General features: G+C 39.5%; 1 protein-coding gene across 10 annotated transcripts in view; it reads left to right on the forward strand.

Annotated features, from left to right (window-relative positions):
- LOC145713886 (uncharacterized) overlaps positions 1 to 15,911 on the forward strand; it is a 149,515-nt gene that overhangs the window by 47,127 nt on the left and 86,477 nt on the right. For 5 of the 10 annotated variants that reach the window (XR_014136705.1, XR_014136706.1, XR_014136702.1 and 2 more), the window contains 4 exons: positions 1,771 to 1,899; positions 4,504 to 10,045; positions 11,080 to 13,440; positions 14,557 to 14,721. Coding sequence is in view for 1 of the 10 variants with exons in the window: in XM_081792668.1 (XP_081648794.1) it covers positions 4,648 to 4,663; positions 7,645 to 7,854; positions 9,911 to 10,045; positions 11,080 to 11,090 (372 nt within the window). In the remaining 9 variants the exon portion in view is untranslated. Of the gene's footprint in view, positions 1 to 1,770; positions 1,900 to 4,503; positions 13,441 to 14,556; positions 14,722 to 15,911 lie in introns of those variants that run through there. The other 5 variants (XR_014136701.1, XR_014136700.1, XR_014136708.1 and 2 more) reach the window with 5 other exon arrangements.

A 15,911-nucleotide genomic window follows, 5' to 3' on the forward strand; every position in this document is an offset into this window, starting at 1 on the left:
TATTAGTATAGTTATCCAGCTCTCTTGGTTACTGTTTGCTTGGTAGATCTTTTTATATCCTTTTACTCGCAAACATTTTGTGTCTTTGAATCTAAAATACATGTCTTGCAGATAACATATAGGTGGGTTATATTTTTTTTATCTATTTTTGCCAAACTCTGCCTTTTTATTAGATTATTTTTATTTATGTTTAATGAAGTAAAACATACTGATAAAGTAGGACTGATGTCTCTTGTTTTCCTATTTGTTTTCCATGTGTCTTATGTCTTTTTGTTTTAATTCCTTTTTTCTTTTACTGTATTTTTTAGCTTACTTTTTTCATGATTGGTCTGCTATTTCAGTTAACATCTTACCTTAAAATAATTGTTTTCAGATTAATTTCAATTGTGTACAAAATTTGCTCCACTATATCTTTGTTCCCTCCCCTCTTCTTGGTGCTGTTATTATACAAATTACTTCTGTATGCAATGTAAACATATCAACACAATCTTCTAGTTACTCCTTTATGCTATTATCTTTAAGTCAGAAATGAGAAAAAACATATTACATATAAAAATGGGTTTTTTTGTCTCTTAAATTTATTTATGAAGTTACCTTTATTCATGTTCTTTATTTTTCATTTATATGTGAGTTACCGTCTAGTGTCCTTTCATTTCTGCCTAATGGACTCTTTTGTATCTCTTATAGGGCACATCTGTTAGCACTGAATTCTTTTAACTTTTGTTTATCTGGGAATGTTATAATTTCTCCATTTCTCAAGGATAGTTTTGCTGGATACCGAGTTCTCAGTTAACATTCTTTTTCCTTCAGGAGTTTGAATATATCACCCCCACTATTTTCTGGTCTCTATGGTTTATGAAAAGTCAGCTTTAACTTTCTTAGGATCCATTACATACGATGAGTTGTTTTTCTCTTGCTGCATTCAAGATTCTGAAGTTACTTTGATGATTTATTATGAGTCTAGGTTTGATTTGAATATCTTTGAGTTTATCCTTGTGGCATATATTGATCTTCTTACATGATGTATAGATTAATATTTTCATCAGATTTGGCAAGTTTTGGCCATTATTCATTCACATATTCTTTCTGTCCTCTTCTCCTTTGTTTGACTCCCATTATGTTTGTTATCTTTACTAATTCTTTTTCATTATCTTATAAGAGAACTTAAGGTTCCGTGTAGTACTGGCTGAATCTCATAAGTAGTATTGTTTGTTGTTTGTTAAATATGTTTGATCATAATTACATTTCTTTTTTTTTTTTAACGTTTATTTATTTTTGAGACAGAGAGAGACAGAGCATGAACGGGGGAGGGTCAGAGAGAGGGAGACACAGAATCTGAAACAGGCTCCAGGCTCTGAGCTGTCAGCACAGAGCCCGACACGGGGTTCGAACTCACGGACGGTGAGATCATGACCTGAGCCGAAGTCGGCCACTTAACTGACTGAGCCACCCAGGCTCCCCGATCATAATTACATTTCTTTTTTGACTCCATTGTTTACTGTGATGCTTCCTATTGAGAATTTCTGGTTTGAACTGCCTTATACATACATGATATGTGTTATATAATTATGTATATAAGTATATAATATATAAACTTATGTGTTTTTATTACATATATAATTACATATACAATATACATATTGTTTTATTGTATTGTGATTAGTGTGGTTACTATCCTTTTGTACATACTGAGTTCTTAATAACTTCCTTAAAGCAAGTGCCTCATTCTTTTTAAAAAATATCTTTATTTTCATGTGCTTATTCTTCCAGGAGACCTTAGAAACAACTTGTTGAGTTCTCACCATGAATACCATTGGAATTGCAGTTGGAATGGCATTAAACATGTAGATTAATTTTTGGAGAGCGATCATCTTTATAATCTTCTCCTATATGAATGTGGTATGTTTCTCCTTTTATTCACATCTAAAGTATTGTGTATGTCTGTTCCACTTATTACCTTCAATATTTTTTCCTGGTTTCTGAAAGAAATAGGCAGATGTCTTAGGAGCTGAGATTCTGTTGGGCAAAGTAGAGAAGATGTCATCTACATAGACTAGATTCTTCAGTATAAAAGGTCATACAAAACATTTTTTTTCGATATAATGGTACTATTTCTTCCACATGGCCCTAGAAGTCTGCATTATTTATAATGTTCCATATCCTTGTTTTGTACAGAGGTGGTTTCTAATATTAGGAAAACTATGTAGTAAGCCCTTTGTTTTTTAGTGCCATCAGCATCCCTTTGACCCTCTCCTTTCCCATTTAGAAGTGCTTCCTCCATCCTGCTTCTGGGAACTCAGTGCTCATTGTTTACAGGATATGCACCCATTGAAGACCTCCATGGCCTCCAATATAAGGCTAACTATTTGTGTTATCACTACAAAAGTGTAGAATCAGAACGGTAAGAGTCCTGTTCCCACTTGATGGTTGGTTCTGTTTCCATTTTAAGAGCATCTCTCTGAGAGGGAAGCTAGAGAACATCCAGGATTCTGAGAGGGATTTGAACTTAGATCCTATGAGAAGCATCATAGGAATTAGAGCTCTTTAGATGGTGGGAGACAATTCCTCTGTAATAAGGAGTTTGATGATCTGTTTCCAGATCTTTTATGGAGTCAGGAATGGTTGATTTTTGCTGCTTTTCAAGGCAGTTCTAATTAATGCCTTCAATGAATAAACAAATTTAAGAACTGTCCAAAGATGAAAACATTCTTGGAAGTGATAACCTAGTGGTTTCTATGACCACTTGGAATAGAATTTGAGAATTTCCCTGCATGTAATGAGATATTGGATTACATGCACTTAAAAGTCACATTTATTTCTGAGATTCTGACTATCTCAGTAAGGACAAATGCAACTATTATTGTGTGCCTACTTCACATGTTCCCATTTAATAATTACTACAACTTTCTGAGCATCTCAGAGAGGTAGAATAAATTTAAGGCAACTAATCTAATTAATGGCAGAGTATACTTCTTTTACCTCTCTCTTCTAGTGTATCTTAATTTATAGTAGTGATTCCTTAAGTTTGTATAGCGCTTTATCATTTAGAAACCTTTCACAAGCATGGTTTTATTTGACCCTTTGGTAAAATCGGAAGAACAGATGTCACATGTCTGTTTTATAAGTGGAAAAACATAGGTTTAGAAACTTTTTTTTTAAAGTTTACTTCTTTTATTTTGAAAGAGAGAGCAAGAGCGGGGGAGGGGCAGAGAGAGAGGGAGAGAGAATCCCAAGAAGGCTCCACACTGTCAGCTGAAATCAAGAGTCAGATGCTTAACTGACAGAACTACCCAGGTGCCCCAGGTTTAGAAACTCCTTGAGTTTCTGTGGAGCAAGAGGAATCTAGGAGAACGTTCAATATAACTACCATATTTTGCAGTTGAGGAAACTGAGTACCAGAAGTAAAAATCAGGGTATTTTGTAGGTATTCTTTGATTTGTGTTGGGGGAAGGGGAAGGTCAGGCTAGTTGATTTCCTGGGGGTACAGAAGGGTTATGTTGCTTTTATCCATCCTTTAGTGTACGCTTGATTAATGCCAACCCACCACATTATAGATTAAGTGGCGTTTTAATAAACATTGTTCAAAGGCACTAAAGGTTTAAGGAGAAAATTTGAGGCTTTAGGGAGCAGGCTATGGAAGATATTTTGGGTCATGAGGTCCTTCTTGGTAGCCCTGAAAGCATTAAGTATTTCCTGCTCCAGGTTCAAGGGACACCTGGGAAGCAGGGCAGGAGAGAATGGTTTATGTTGTCCATTTGCAGTCGTTCTAGTATGGTTGGGAATGAAGCCCCAGCCCTTGCCCATGATTCTGGGAGCCAACTAGTCTCTCACTCATGGGTCTGTGACATAGGCTCAAGAGTGATGGCTCTCTTGAATATAGCATGGGTTGCAGATTTAGCACCTCAAGAATGGAAGGACCTTAAAAGTCTCCTATCCAAACCAGCTTATTTCAGTTTGATCCTAATTTGAGTTCTTTTACAATATACCCAATAAGGGATGCCCGGGTGGCTCAGTCCGTTAAGCATCTGACTTCAGCTCAGGTTATCATCTCACAGTTCATGGGTTCCGGCCCCAGGTTGGGCTCTGTGCTGTCAACACGGATCCCACTTTGGATTATCTGCCCCCCCTGCCCCTCTCCTGCTTGTGCACCCCCCCTCAAAAATAAATATTTTAAAAAAAGATTCTCTCACTCCCTCTGCCCCACTCACATACTCTCTCTCTCTTTCTCTCTCTCTAAAATAAGATAAATTAAAAATAAACTCTTCTTAAAAAATAGACAAATTAATAAATAAATAAAATATACCCAACAAATGGCCTTTTAGCCTGTAGGTAACTATAATCAGTGACAGTTATGGGGAAGTCCTTCCTAAGTCAGTTTGTCTCTTTCAAGACCTCTGCAGTATTGAGCTAAAATATATTTTTCCGCAGCTTCAACTTAATCAGCATATTTGTATTGTACCCCAACTCAAGAATATTGCTTTATTCTGTCTCCTGCATCTTCAGTTTCTTCTCTGCTGCCTTTTGAGCTGCCAGGCACTGTGCTGGGTGATGGGGATATGGAGACGAATTAGACACAGTTCTGCCCTCAGGAGTTCTCAGTCTAGTGAGAGAGTTCGACATGTACACAGATAATTACAACAGTATGGTATGCTCTACAATGGAGGTATGTACAAGATACTATGGGGTTCAGAAGAGAAATCATTTGATTGAGTGAGGAAATGCCTGAGGTTGGAGGAACTGATGCTTAAGTGGATTCTTAAAGGAAGTAAAGGTTGGCCAGGCAGAAAACAGAGGACCTTTTAAGCAAAGGCATGGACACTGGAAATAGAATGATGAAATGGGGGAACTGCAAGTAGTTCCTGAAATTAGGTTAGAAATGTAAGCTGAGAATAGATCCTAATAAGTATTCCATGAACTTTGGATTTCATTTGGAGCGTTTAAGTAGGGGATGCTTTTGAAGGTCACTTTGGCAGTACTATAGAGTATGTTCTGGAAGATTTTCAAACCTGGACAGGGAGGTTAGTTAGAAATACACCATAGTAGAGAAGATGATAAATGATCGAAGGCCAAAAGGATTGGGAGTGGAGAAGAGGGGATAGACTCTTAAATAAGAGGCTATAAAAACATGGACAGTTCTAGAACATGGAAAAATTAAGGTGGTAAAGAGGGAAAAATTAGGGCTCTCAGACGTTGGCAAATGTGCATCCACCTACTTCCATTCCTGGCCTTGTTGAGATCCTCTCGTGTTTACTTTTATTATTTTTATGAATGTTTATTTATTTATTTTGAGAATGAGAAAGTGGGAGTGGGGGGGGGGAGGCAGAGAGAGCGGGAGAAAATTCCCAGCAGGCTCTATGCTGTCAGTGCAGAGCCCAACGTGGGGCTCCATCTCACAAGCCGTGAGATCATGACCTGAGCCCAAATCAAGAGTCAGAGGTTTTTCTGACTGAGCCACCCAGAGACCCCATCCTCTCATGTTTTTTAGATGGGCATTGCTATTGATTTCTTTTGGACCAGAGCTTGACTGTACAGATTTGATAAGTTTTGTTCTGGGATGGCAGCTGTTATATGAAATGTTGATTCTCAGAAAGACGTCTGAACAGCTGTAGACCTCTAATAGTATTACTTAGTTCCTTGCCCTTCTCATCAGTAGCAGGTTTCCCTCACCATCACATTGTCTCCCAAAGTCAGAGAGGAAGCTTTTCCCTCTAAAACCCACTCAGGGGAGAAATGGCCCTAGTTGTGACTGTCTCAATTGTTTTATTGTTTGTTGAATGAAAAACTGAATCATCAACAGACATTAATTGGGCACCTGCTCTGTAATCTCCATGGACTCAGCTTAGGGATTTTACAACGTTTGTGGTTACATCTCTAAGTAAAATATATCCAGTAATCAAAAATCTAAACATATTCAGTATTCATTTCCTGTTTTCTCAAAGCAATATAAAAATGTTCTGTGGACAGTTCTCCACCTAAGGCTCAGAGTAGTGACCTTAGGGATTCAGAGAATGGATTCTGTGACTAGAATGATTAATAGGAGATTATATTTAAGTAGACCTTATGTATTTTCAGTGGACCTTATGTAAGTAGCCATCCTAGAGGGCAGTAGGGGGAAGAAGGATTGGGAGAGGAAGCTCTGAGTAGGACAGCAAAGCGGGCCTTGGGACTAAATAGCCTAGGCTCAAATCTGCTCTTAAACTCACCAGTGTGGTATTGAGCATGGTTTTTCACCTCTCTGGGACTTGCCTTTCTCTTATGTAAAATAGGGGTAATGGTCTTTTCTGCATGTGAAATGGGGGTAATGGCCTTTTCTGTGATGATTTGGATGGGGATGGGGGTAGGTGTAAGGATTTAATGGGATTATTGTACATTTCTTAGAACAAGTCTGGAATGTGCCAAATGCTATTATCAACTGTCATTGCCACTAATAATGATGTTGACCATGTCTGGGATTAAAAGGAGATAGTTAACCAGAGGTGCTTATGTTTTACATTGTCAATGAGGCTCTTCGGGTGTGAGAAAGAAAGGGAAACTAACTGGCCTGAAGGTTTTCAATGGTATGTTAGTATGAAGTCAACTCTCTACTTTCTTTTTCTTCTCTGCCAAATAGGTTGGGAAACCAGATGAATTTTGTCCATGCCCTGATCACTAATCTATTGCCTTTGCTCTTATTTCCAAATAGAAACCTGTTGAAAAGTTGTGTTACACCTGAATAAAGGTTATCCTAAAAATGTAGAAAAGTGCTTTGGAGTTGGTCAAAACTGGACTTGAAACCTGACTCAACTGCTTACTAGCTGTGTGATCTAAGACATGTTACTTAACCTCACTGAACCTCAGTTTTTTCATCGAATATAATAATTAATTTGCAGGGTTTCTCTGAGGATATTTGTGAAGTGTATGTCATAAGCACTAAGTCATAGCTGTCATTGTTAGTTCTTGGGATACTCACCACGTGACAGAAACAACAGCGGGCCCTGGTGGCTGGGAGGACTGCATGGATCCAACCTCAACCTGGAGTTGTGCTCTTCTGAAGAAATCCTACTCGGATGGATATAATACAACCTGCTAAGTGTCCTCGCACTTATCAGGTTGTATTATCATTGTCCGTGTCTATGGCTCTCGTCTACCAGACTCTAAATTCCTTACAGGCAAGGACAGTGCCTTGTTCATCTTTGTATTCGGTGCCTAATCCCGTGCACATTGTAGGCCTCATTAAATGTTTGTTGAATGAAAAAATGAATCATCAACAGACATTAATTGGGCGCCTGCTCTGTGATCTCCATGGGCTCAGCTTTTCCCCGCCAGTTGCCTACAACGTCCAAGCTGTCTTCAATATGCTTTCTCCTGGAGCTTACTCCTATCTTCTCACTCTTTTGCTGAGGACTTTTCTGTGTAGTACAAAGATAGCAAGTACCAAAGATCTCAAGTACCATCTCCAATCGGTCAATAGTACCTGCCTCGATTATGTTTCACAAAAAGGATGCTGAAGCCAGGTCTCACTCAGTTCAGTGTGAAAGAGAGTTATAACTAAGTAGCTATGTTTACTGAAGGTGGGAGAAGGGGGAATAGCAGCCTAAGTGCCGCATATATATCATATTTAATATGTTTTCCGTGAAATATTCTGTTTCTATGCCTGTATTTTAGTCTTGGCTACTTGCAGATGTTGCATGCCTGCTGCTGCTGCTGCTGCTGCTACTACTACTACTACAGTTGCTGCTGATTGCTCCTTGGGTAGGACCAAAGTGATCATTGATCAGAAACTTCATCCTCACAGTCTGGGGGTTGCTCCTGTGGCTGGTATTCACAGTTTCCCTTTCAACTTTACCTCAGCTATCCCCTTACCTACAGTGACAGGTAGGCCTCCACTTTCCGTTCACCACTCAACAGGCTCCTATTTCCTTTTCCTTCTTTAGTCTGATTAATGACTCTTGTTCCATGAGAAGCCTTCTTTCTGGTAGAAGATGTGACAAATAGAGTACAAGTTAAATGATTCCGTCAGGGCGCTACAGTGAGTCGTATAAGCTGCCCTTTAATGTGGGAGAAAATGGAGTATGCTTGCAGACTTCGGGGCAGGAAGGACAGAGAAGGAAATCATTGTTGATGGGGGAAAGAAAGACACTAACAGATGGAATAAGTTCCTGAAAAATGATGGCAGAAGGGAGGGTGAAACCTATGACTCTAAAATATAGGGAGAGAGAGCACCTCAGATGAAAGGAATTACCTCCTCGCTGGAGCATAGGGATAGGAGTTAGGAGAAACATGTGACAAGAGTGTTGAAGATTTGTAATTGTTGAGGTGGATGATGGAGAGGAAGCTGACAGGATTATGGGACAGGGATTATGGGACAGAATTATGGGGACAAATAATCCAGGGACAGGATTATGGGGACAAATCCAGGGACAGGATTATGGGACAAACCAGAGTCCAAGGGATATTTGGGCCAAAAGACTAGAGTGGGGCCTTTCGGTCTATTAAAGTGAGATACTATTATATTAAATTATATACTAAATTAAAGTAAGAAACCAGAAACTCAAGAAACTTTAAAGTGGTTTTAGGCCACCCGTCACAAGTAACTTGATTGCCTGGGACTGACCTTTATTGGTTGAGGGATGGACAGCTAGCAAGAGAGGGGCTACACAGAAATGAATTTGAAACTCCAGACTATATGTGGAAGGAAGTTAGATCAGAAGTGAGCTGAAAGTCTTGAATGAAAAAAGGCCCTAGTGTGATCAAGATGGGTGTTGGGTAGTTGGAAATTGGAATAATAGAACCTGTAATCAGAGAGTGGATTTTGAAACATTAAGATCGCAAAACCGGAGTGGTCAAGGTAACTTGTGAAGTGAGGTTGTCAGATGGTCAGTTACATAAATACTGAAGTGACCCGGGACTATAGCAAAAGCCAAGCTGGGAATGAACTCTGGAGGCCAGGTGTAATAGGCCTTGATGCCTGAGGAGTGATTTAGAGGTTGGCACATGGCAACTGTGCAGGTGTAAGAGAAGAAAGGATGTAGTGGGATAGTTGTACGAGCCATGGAGGAGCCATGGAGGAGCGGTAGGGATCATTAGAAGTTACCAAAACCATGATCTGCACATTGCTCTGAGGTGTTGGCTTGCAGAATGCCCAGCTAAAGTGATCCCCTCCTCTATCGGGTGCTTGCTCTATACCCAGCACCTTGCTGTGTGCTAACCATTTACCCCTTCTGGGTCTGTCACATATCAGGTATGAGAAAATGAGCAGCATTCCCAAGCAAGGACAGCTAGGGGAACTGCTGGCCCTTTGAATTGATGGAATGCTGTGGCCATCTCTACAGACTGGTCAGCTTGAAGTGGCATCAAAAGATTTCTTTTGGACCCAAATTTTTCCTTGACCTTGACCTAACTTTATCCACATGGTATAAGTTTGTGTTGGCTGTTCCATAATGTACTTAGACTTCTGAGTCTCTGACTTGAGGAGTATGCTAGAACTGTCCTTTAAAAAACAACAGGCACATCACATTAAAAACACAGATTAATTAACTAGAACAAGGGGGCCCTGTTACCTAATTGAGCTTTTAAGATAAAGGATAGACAAAAGAAAGCTCCCATCGGTGTGTAACAACAGCACTTTGTGACAGCCACTCTAAGGTCAGGCTACATCTAGTTTAGTGGCCATATTGTACATATTCCCTGTGTTGTTGGGAAGAAGGGCTGGAAATTGATGCAGAGAGATGTCCCTTAGGACTTGGAATGTAAAGTTTAGGAGAAGAGAATCTCCGTGAATCCTGTGACATTGCATGTCATCATTTTTCCTCTGTTATAGTCTTTGAATGAGTCAATATTTCAATGAAGGGGTAGAGCCCTTGAGACAGAGTTCCCAGGCCCTCAGACGGTGCATCCCCTCCTTTGGGGCTGCTTTATATTTATTCCTCAGGAGGATCTGGTAGAAGACTTCGTGTGAGGAAGAAGAAAAAGAAAGAAGCAGAGAATGACTACAGCCTGTCTTCATATCGGCTTCACAAAGCACGTCTCAACAGAGGGCTTACTCTCTTGAGACTCCAGACCACAGGTTGCTCTTTTCAATTGCACATTTGGCCCTCTCAGCTACTTCCTACATTCAGAAATTGTACTGTATGTGCATGTATGAACTATCATTTCCCATAAAGACTACTCCGCGTTCACAGCAAAAAAAAAAAAAATCCCTAAAATAAGGTATAATGCTTGTTCTGTTAGGTTTCCAATAGTCACAAATTGCTGGATCTCCACTGCTGTAATACAGGCCACCAGAGATGAGTTTGGGTTTCGGAAACAAAGGACCCCAGCATCCTGGAAGGAAGGCAGTCAGTTGACTTGAAAGTAACCCCTATCCCTGCATTCTTATTATTTCTTTTTCCTTCAGCCCCTTGACTAAGATACCACTGATGAAAGCAAACAAAGCCATACTTTCCCCTTCCACTGGCACTTTTCTGGCCTACGTATATGCCTTTAGGAGTCACTCTCTCTTTATCAGCACTTCCTTCTTCCCATCTCTTAAGACCCAGAGAGTCATGAATGCTAGAGTTGGGGTTGAACTTGTCACACCTACCTCCTGCAGTTGGGGAATACTAATGTTAATCAGCCTGATACCCACTTCCACCTGATAATCATGGCAGCCACTGGAGAAGCTGTAGCCAAGGCCAGCAACCATATGGACCCCAGCCCCAGGACTCACTCCTGATGTCTCAACTGATTGTGAAAAACTAGTAGGAGGGCTTGCCCCACCCCAGCCCCCTTCTGAGTTGGTCATCAGAGATCAGGACTTGTCTTAGGGCCTATGTTACATAAGAACAGATATCTGATAAACAGTATCAGGAGTCCTGGTTACCTTTTATCTCTCTTGGGGATGGGCAGGATAGGGCATAAGGATAAGTGGTAAGTCTTGTGCCTTTCAAATATATTCCCAGTGATTCCTCAGGACACCCTTGGTCACACCATCTGGTGCCTAATCCTGGGTCTCGCCTCTTCAAAGCTTTCCTAGTGTGTTCCTTGCTCTCACTAACCACCTTTTATTTCCTGCCCCATCCTGATGGATTTCAGCAGGTGATTTTTCTTTTCCTTCCTCAGGCCATCTGTAACAGCCTTTCATCTGGGAGGAGCCTTGTTGTGAATGAGTGAATGAAGCTTCAGTGAGTGTTTACAGTGACACCCATGTTTTTCTATGGATATAAGGAGAAAGAAGGAGGCTATGAAATGCCATCATGGAGTAACAAAAATTTGACATTTTAGTGGATATTGGACCTAGAAGCTTACATGAATGAAGGAAGCAAACCTGAGATTCTGATGTTTGTGAGTGAAGATAGCAGTGAACTCCTTACTGCTGTTAGTAATGGAAGAAGAGAGGGGAGAAAAGTGAGGGAGGTCATACAGTCCTTCACTTCAGTGGAGGGCGTGCTGAGACTTGCTTCATAAACCAGTAACTTATTAAGATGGATTGGAGAAGAATTGTTGTACTGTACTATTTCTTTTGCTGTTTGTGTGAAGTCACTGCCAGGCACTGTCCTCAGGTAGAGCTGCCTTTGTGGAGGTTTCTGTTGACCCCTAATGAGAAACAACCCAGACCAAGGTTTGCGACTTAGAACTCTCTGGTTCGGTGACAGAGTTTTAAAGAGGTCCAGGACAGAGGAAAGAGCACAAATAGTACCAGATAGCCTAGTTTTTCTTATTGGATGGGCAAGGTAGAGGCAGAGGGCACAATGATTCTAGGCAACTCCAAACCCCTGGTAAGGCATTAGGAAACAATATAATGAAAGGTTAGCCCTTAGACCTAGTGATTTGTCATTCCCCAGAGCGTGATAGATTATCTAAAAGAACAAGGAGAGCTGCTTTGGAGAAAAGTTCTAAATGATTCTTTCAGAGAACAGATTTAAAAGATGGGGAGCTTCCTGTTATGTAATATGGGCATTACAGCTTTTAAAGACTTCTGTTCCAAATAGCCAAATTATGGAAAGTGCCTAAATGTCCATCAGCTGATGAATGGAGAAAGAGATTGTGGTTTATATACACAATGGAATACTACTTGGCAATGAGAAAGAATGAAATAATGGCCTTTTGTAGCAACGTGGGTGGAACTGAAGAGTGTTATGTTAAGTGAAGTAAGTCACACAGAGAAAGACAGATACCATATGTTTTCACTCTTATGTGGATATGGAGAAACTTAACAGAAGACCATGGGGGAGGGGAGAAAAAAAAAAGGAGGGAGCCAAACCATAAGAGACTCTTAAAAACAGAATAAACTGAGGGTTGATGGGGGGGCGGTGGGAGGGAGAGGAAAGTGGGTGATGGGCATTGAGGAGGGCACCTGTTGGGATGAGCACTGGGTATTGTATGGAAACCAATTTGACAATAAATTTCATATAAAAAAAATAAAGACTTCTGTTCCCTACCTAGATCATGGAAGCTGACACTAGTATCAGCCTATGGCTGCATAGGCCAGTATTAACATAGAAGTATCGTGCTCTTGGAGAGATCTTGCCACTCTCTTGCTTTGACAGGTGTTCAGCTGCAATACAAGTCCAGTGCTTGAAGAAGCAAAGAGGGCAACAAGCCTCCAGGGGACAACAGTGTAGTCTTCTAAGTGAAGATAGCAACAGAAGAGATCACGGACTTGGCTGGATTGGGCTGGGCTTGTTTGTTTGTTCAAAATTTTAAAAATACTTTTTTTCTTGACCATAAAAGTAACATGATCATTGTTGAAAAATGAAACGAAAGGTATAAATTAAAAAGTAAAGAACACCTATAATATAACCAAGAAAACAACTCAACATTTGAGTGTTTCCCTTTGTTCTTGTAAAAAAGAATGTGTGGAACACAATTTTTAAAGTTTTTTTTTTTAATTCCAGTTAGTTAACATACAGCACTCTATTAGTTTCAGGAGTATGACTTAAAAACAAAATTGACATATTGTATATGTTGTTCTCTAACTTTTTTCATTTGAAAATAAACATATTTCTACATCATTGACATTCTTTGAAAACACAGTATTTTTTTTTTTACAGGGCTGTTGTGTTTATTTTTTTTTCAATATATGAAGTTTATTGTCAAATTGGCTTCCATACAACACCCAGTGCTCATCCCAAAAGGTGCCCTCCTCAATACCCATCACCCACCCTCCGCTCCCTCCCACCCCCCATCAACCTTCAGTTTGTTCTCAGTTTTTAAGAGTCTCTTATGCTTTGGCTCTTCTCCACTCTAACCTCTAAAACACAGTATTAGGTGTTACATAATATTTCATATGAATCTAACAGAATTTATGTAAGAAAATCACATGCTACTGGACATGTTGGATATTACCAATTTTGCCTATAAAATATAATAAACATCATTGTATGTTAATTATTATGTGCATTTCTAATTATTTCTTTGCAATAAATTTCCAGAATTGGACTCACTGAGTTTGAATGAGAGTATTATTAAGGCATCTGAAAGGTATTGTTGCATTGTCTTCAATATAGTTGTACAAATTACATTTCCATCAGTGGTGTATAAACGTGCATATTTCTCCACACATTCATCAAAATATGGCCATTCTGTCTTTATAAATCCCTGCTCATTTGACAGGCAAAAGTATACATCTTTTCTATTAGAGCTTTTTATTTGTAATTTACATACAGTAAAATTCACTCATGATTTATAGTTGGGTGGGTTTTGACAAATATAGTCAGGTATACTACTCCAGTACCATTCCAAAGAGTTTTATCACTAATAATTTCTCTCAATTGTTCTTTTTTAAAAAAAGTTTATTTATTTTGAGAGAGAGTTTGCACACACACTCAGAGGAGAGCAAGAATCCCAAGCAGGGTCCTCACTGTCAGCGCGGAGCCCACTCAATTGTCCTTTTTGTTGTAAACAAAAGTCCCCATTCCCAGTCCCCCAAAACCACTGATTTGTTGTCCATCTCTTTGGTTTTTGCCTTTTCCAGAGGTTGTATGATTGGAATTATGCAATATATAGATATTTTGGTCTGGTTTCTTTCACTTAGTAAAGTGCATTTAAAGATTCATCCGTGTGGGGTGCCTGGTGGCTCCCAGCTCTTGGTTTTGGCTCAGGTCATGATCTCACAGTTTGTGGGTTTGAGCCCCGCATTGGGCTCCGTGCTGACAGTGCTGAGCCTGCTTGGAAATTTCTCTCCCACTCTCTGTCCCTCCCCCGTGTGTGTGTGCATGCACACTCTCTCAAATAAATAATAAATAAATAAAATTTTATGAGAATCATTAGTTTATCCCTTTTTATTGTTGTACACCATTGTATGAATGTACCACAGTTTTTTATCCATTAACTAATTGATGGACATGTGAGATGTTTCCACTTTGGGTGATTATGAATAAAGTTGCTATAAATATTCAGGTACTGGTTTTGTGTGAACATAAATGTTCCATTTCTATAGGGTATATAGAGTAAATGCCTAGGAGTGGGAATGAGTACCAAACTTTTCCAAACTTTCTGTATCATTTTGCATTCCCACCACAAATATAGGAGTTACAGTTGCTCCGCATCTTCCCAGAATTTTGCATTATTATTTATGTTTTATTTATTTTATTTTAGAGAGCATGAGCTGTGGAGAGGGGCAGAGGAGGGAAGAGAGAGAGAGAATCCCAAGGAGGCTCCGTGCCCAGCACAGAGCCTGAACCAGGACTCGATCCTACAACTCTGAGGTCATGACCCGAGCCAAAATCAAGAGTTGGACACTCAACCAACCAAGCCACCCAGGTGCCTGTATATATTTTTTTAACGTTTAGCCGTTCTACTAGGAATATAGTGTTATCTCACTGTAGTTTTAATTTGCAGTTCCGTAATGGCATAATGAAGTTGAGCATGTCTTCATATGCTTATTTGCTATCTTTGGTGAAGTGTCTGTTGAAATCTTTTGCCCCCTGACCTTTACTGGGTTGTTCCTTTTCTTACTTTTACGTGTTTAGATTTCCATATATATAAACTTTTTAAAATTTTTTATTTTAATTCCAGTTAACATACAGTGTTCTATTAGTTTCAGGTATGCAATGTAGTGATTCAACACTTCCATACAATGCCCAGTGCTCTTCTCAAGTGCCTTTAATCTCCATCACCCGTTTCACCCATCCCTCCACCCCTCATAAACATCATATTGTCCTCCATAATTAAGAGTCTGTTTCTTGCTTTGTCTTCCTCTGTTATTTTCTCCTTTGTTTTGTTTCTTAAATTCCACATGTGAGTGAAATCTTCATATTCTTGATACAAGTCCTTTGCCAGATATGTTATTTGGAAATGGGTTTTCTGAGTTTGTGGCTTGTTTTACCATTAACAATGCCTTTTTCAGAGCAACAGTTTTTAATTCAATGAGTCCCACCTTGTCAAATATATGACAATATAAGTAGTAATGGGCATAAATGGAGCTGAAGCATTCTAAACCACTTATATTATCCAGGAGGTTTTTTAATAATAAATATTTATTGTAAAAGTATGATTCTAAAGGTAGATGTAGGGGCGCCTGGGTGACTCAGTCATTTGAGCATCTGACTCTTGATTTTGGCTCAGGTCATGATCTCAGTTTGTGAGATCGAGCCCCATATTGGACTCCACACTGACATTGTGGAGCCTGCTTGGGATTCTCTCGCTTTCTCTCTTTCTGCTCTTCCCACCCACTTGTGCTCTCTCTCTAAATAAGAAACATTTTTAAAAACTGGTAGATCTAAAAGATCTGTCATGATCCTTACACTGTGTAATCTCCCCTTAACTGTGGGCAAGATCTGTCTTGCTTCTAACCAATAGGGAATGGCAAAGTTGATGGGATGCTGCTTCCGTGAAAATGTTACATAATATTACACATACACTTAAAAATAGCCTCAAAATATACAAAATAGTAATAGAAGTACATGGAGAAATTGAAAAACTCCAAGTGAGTGAAATTCAACACCCTTTCT

This window comes from Panthera onca, chromosome X (genome assembly GCF_046562875.1).
Source record: "Panthera onca isolate mPanOnc1 chromosome X, mPanOnc1 haplotype 2, whole genome shotgun sequence".
Taxonomy (NCBI): Eukaryota; Metazoa; Chordata; class Mammalia; order Carnivora; family Felidae; genus Panthera; species Panthera onca.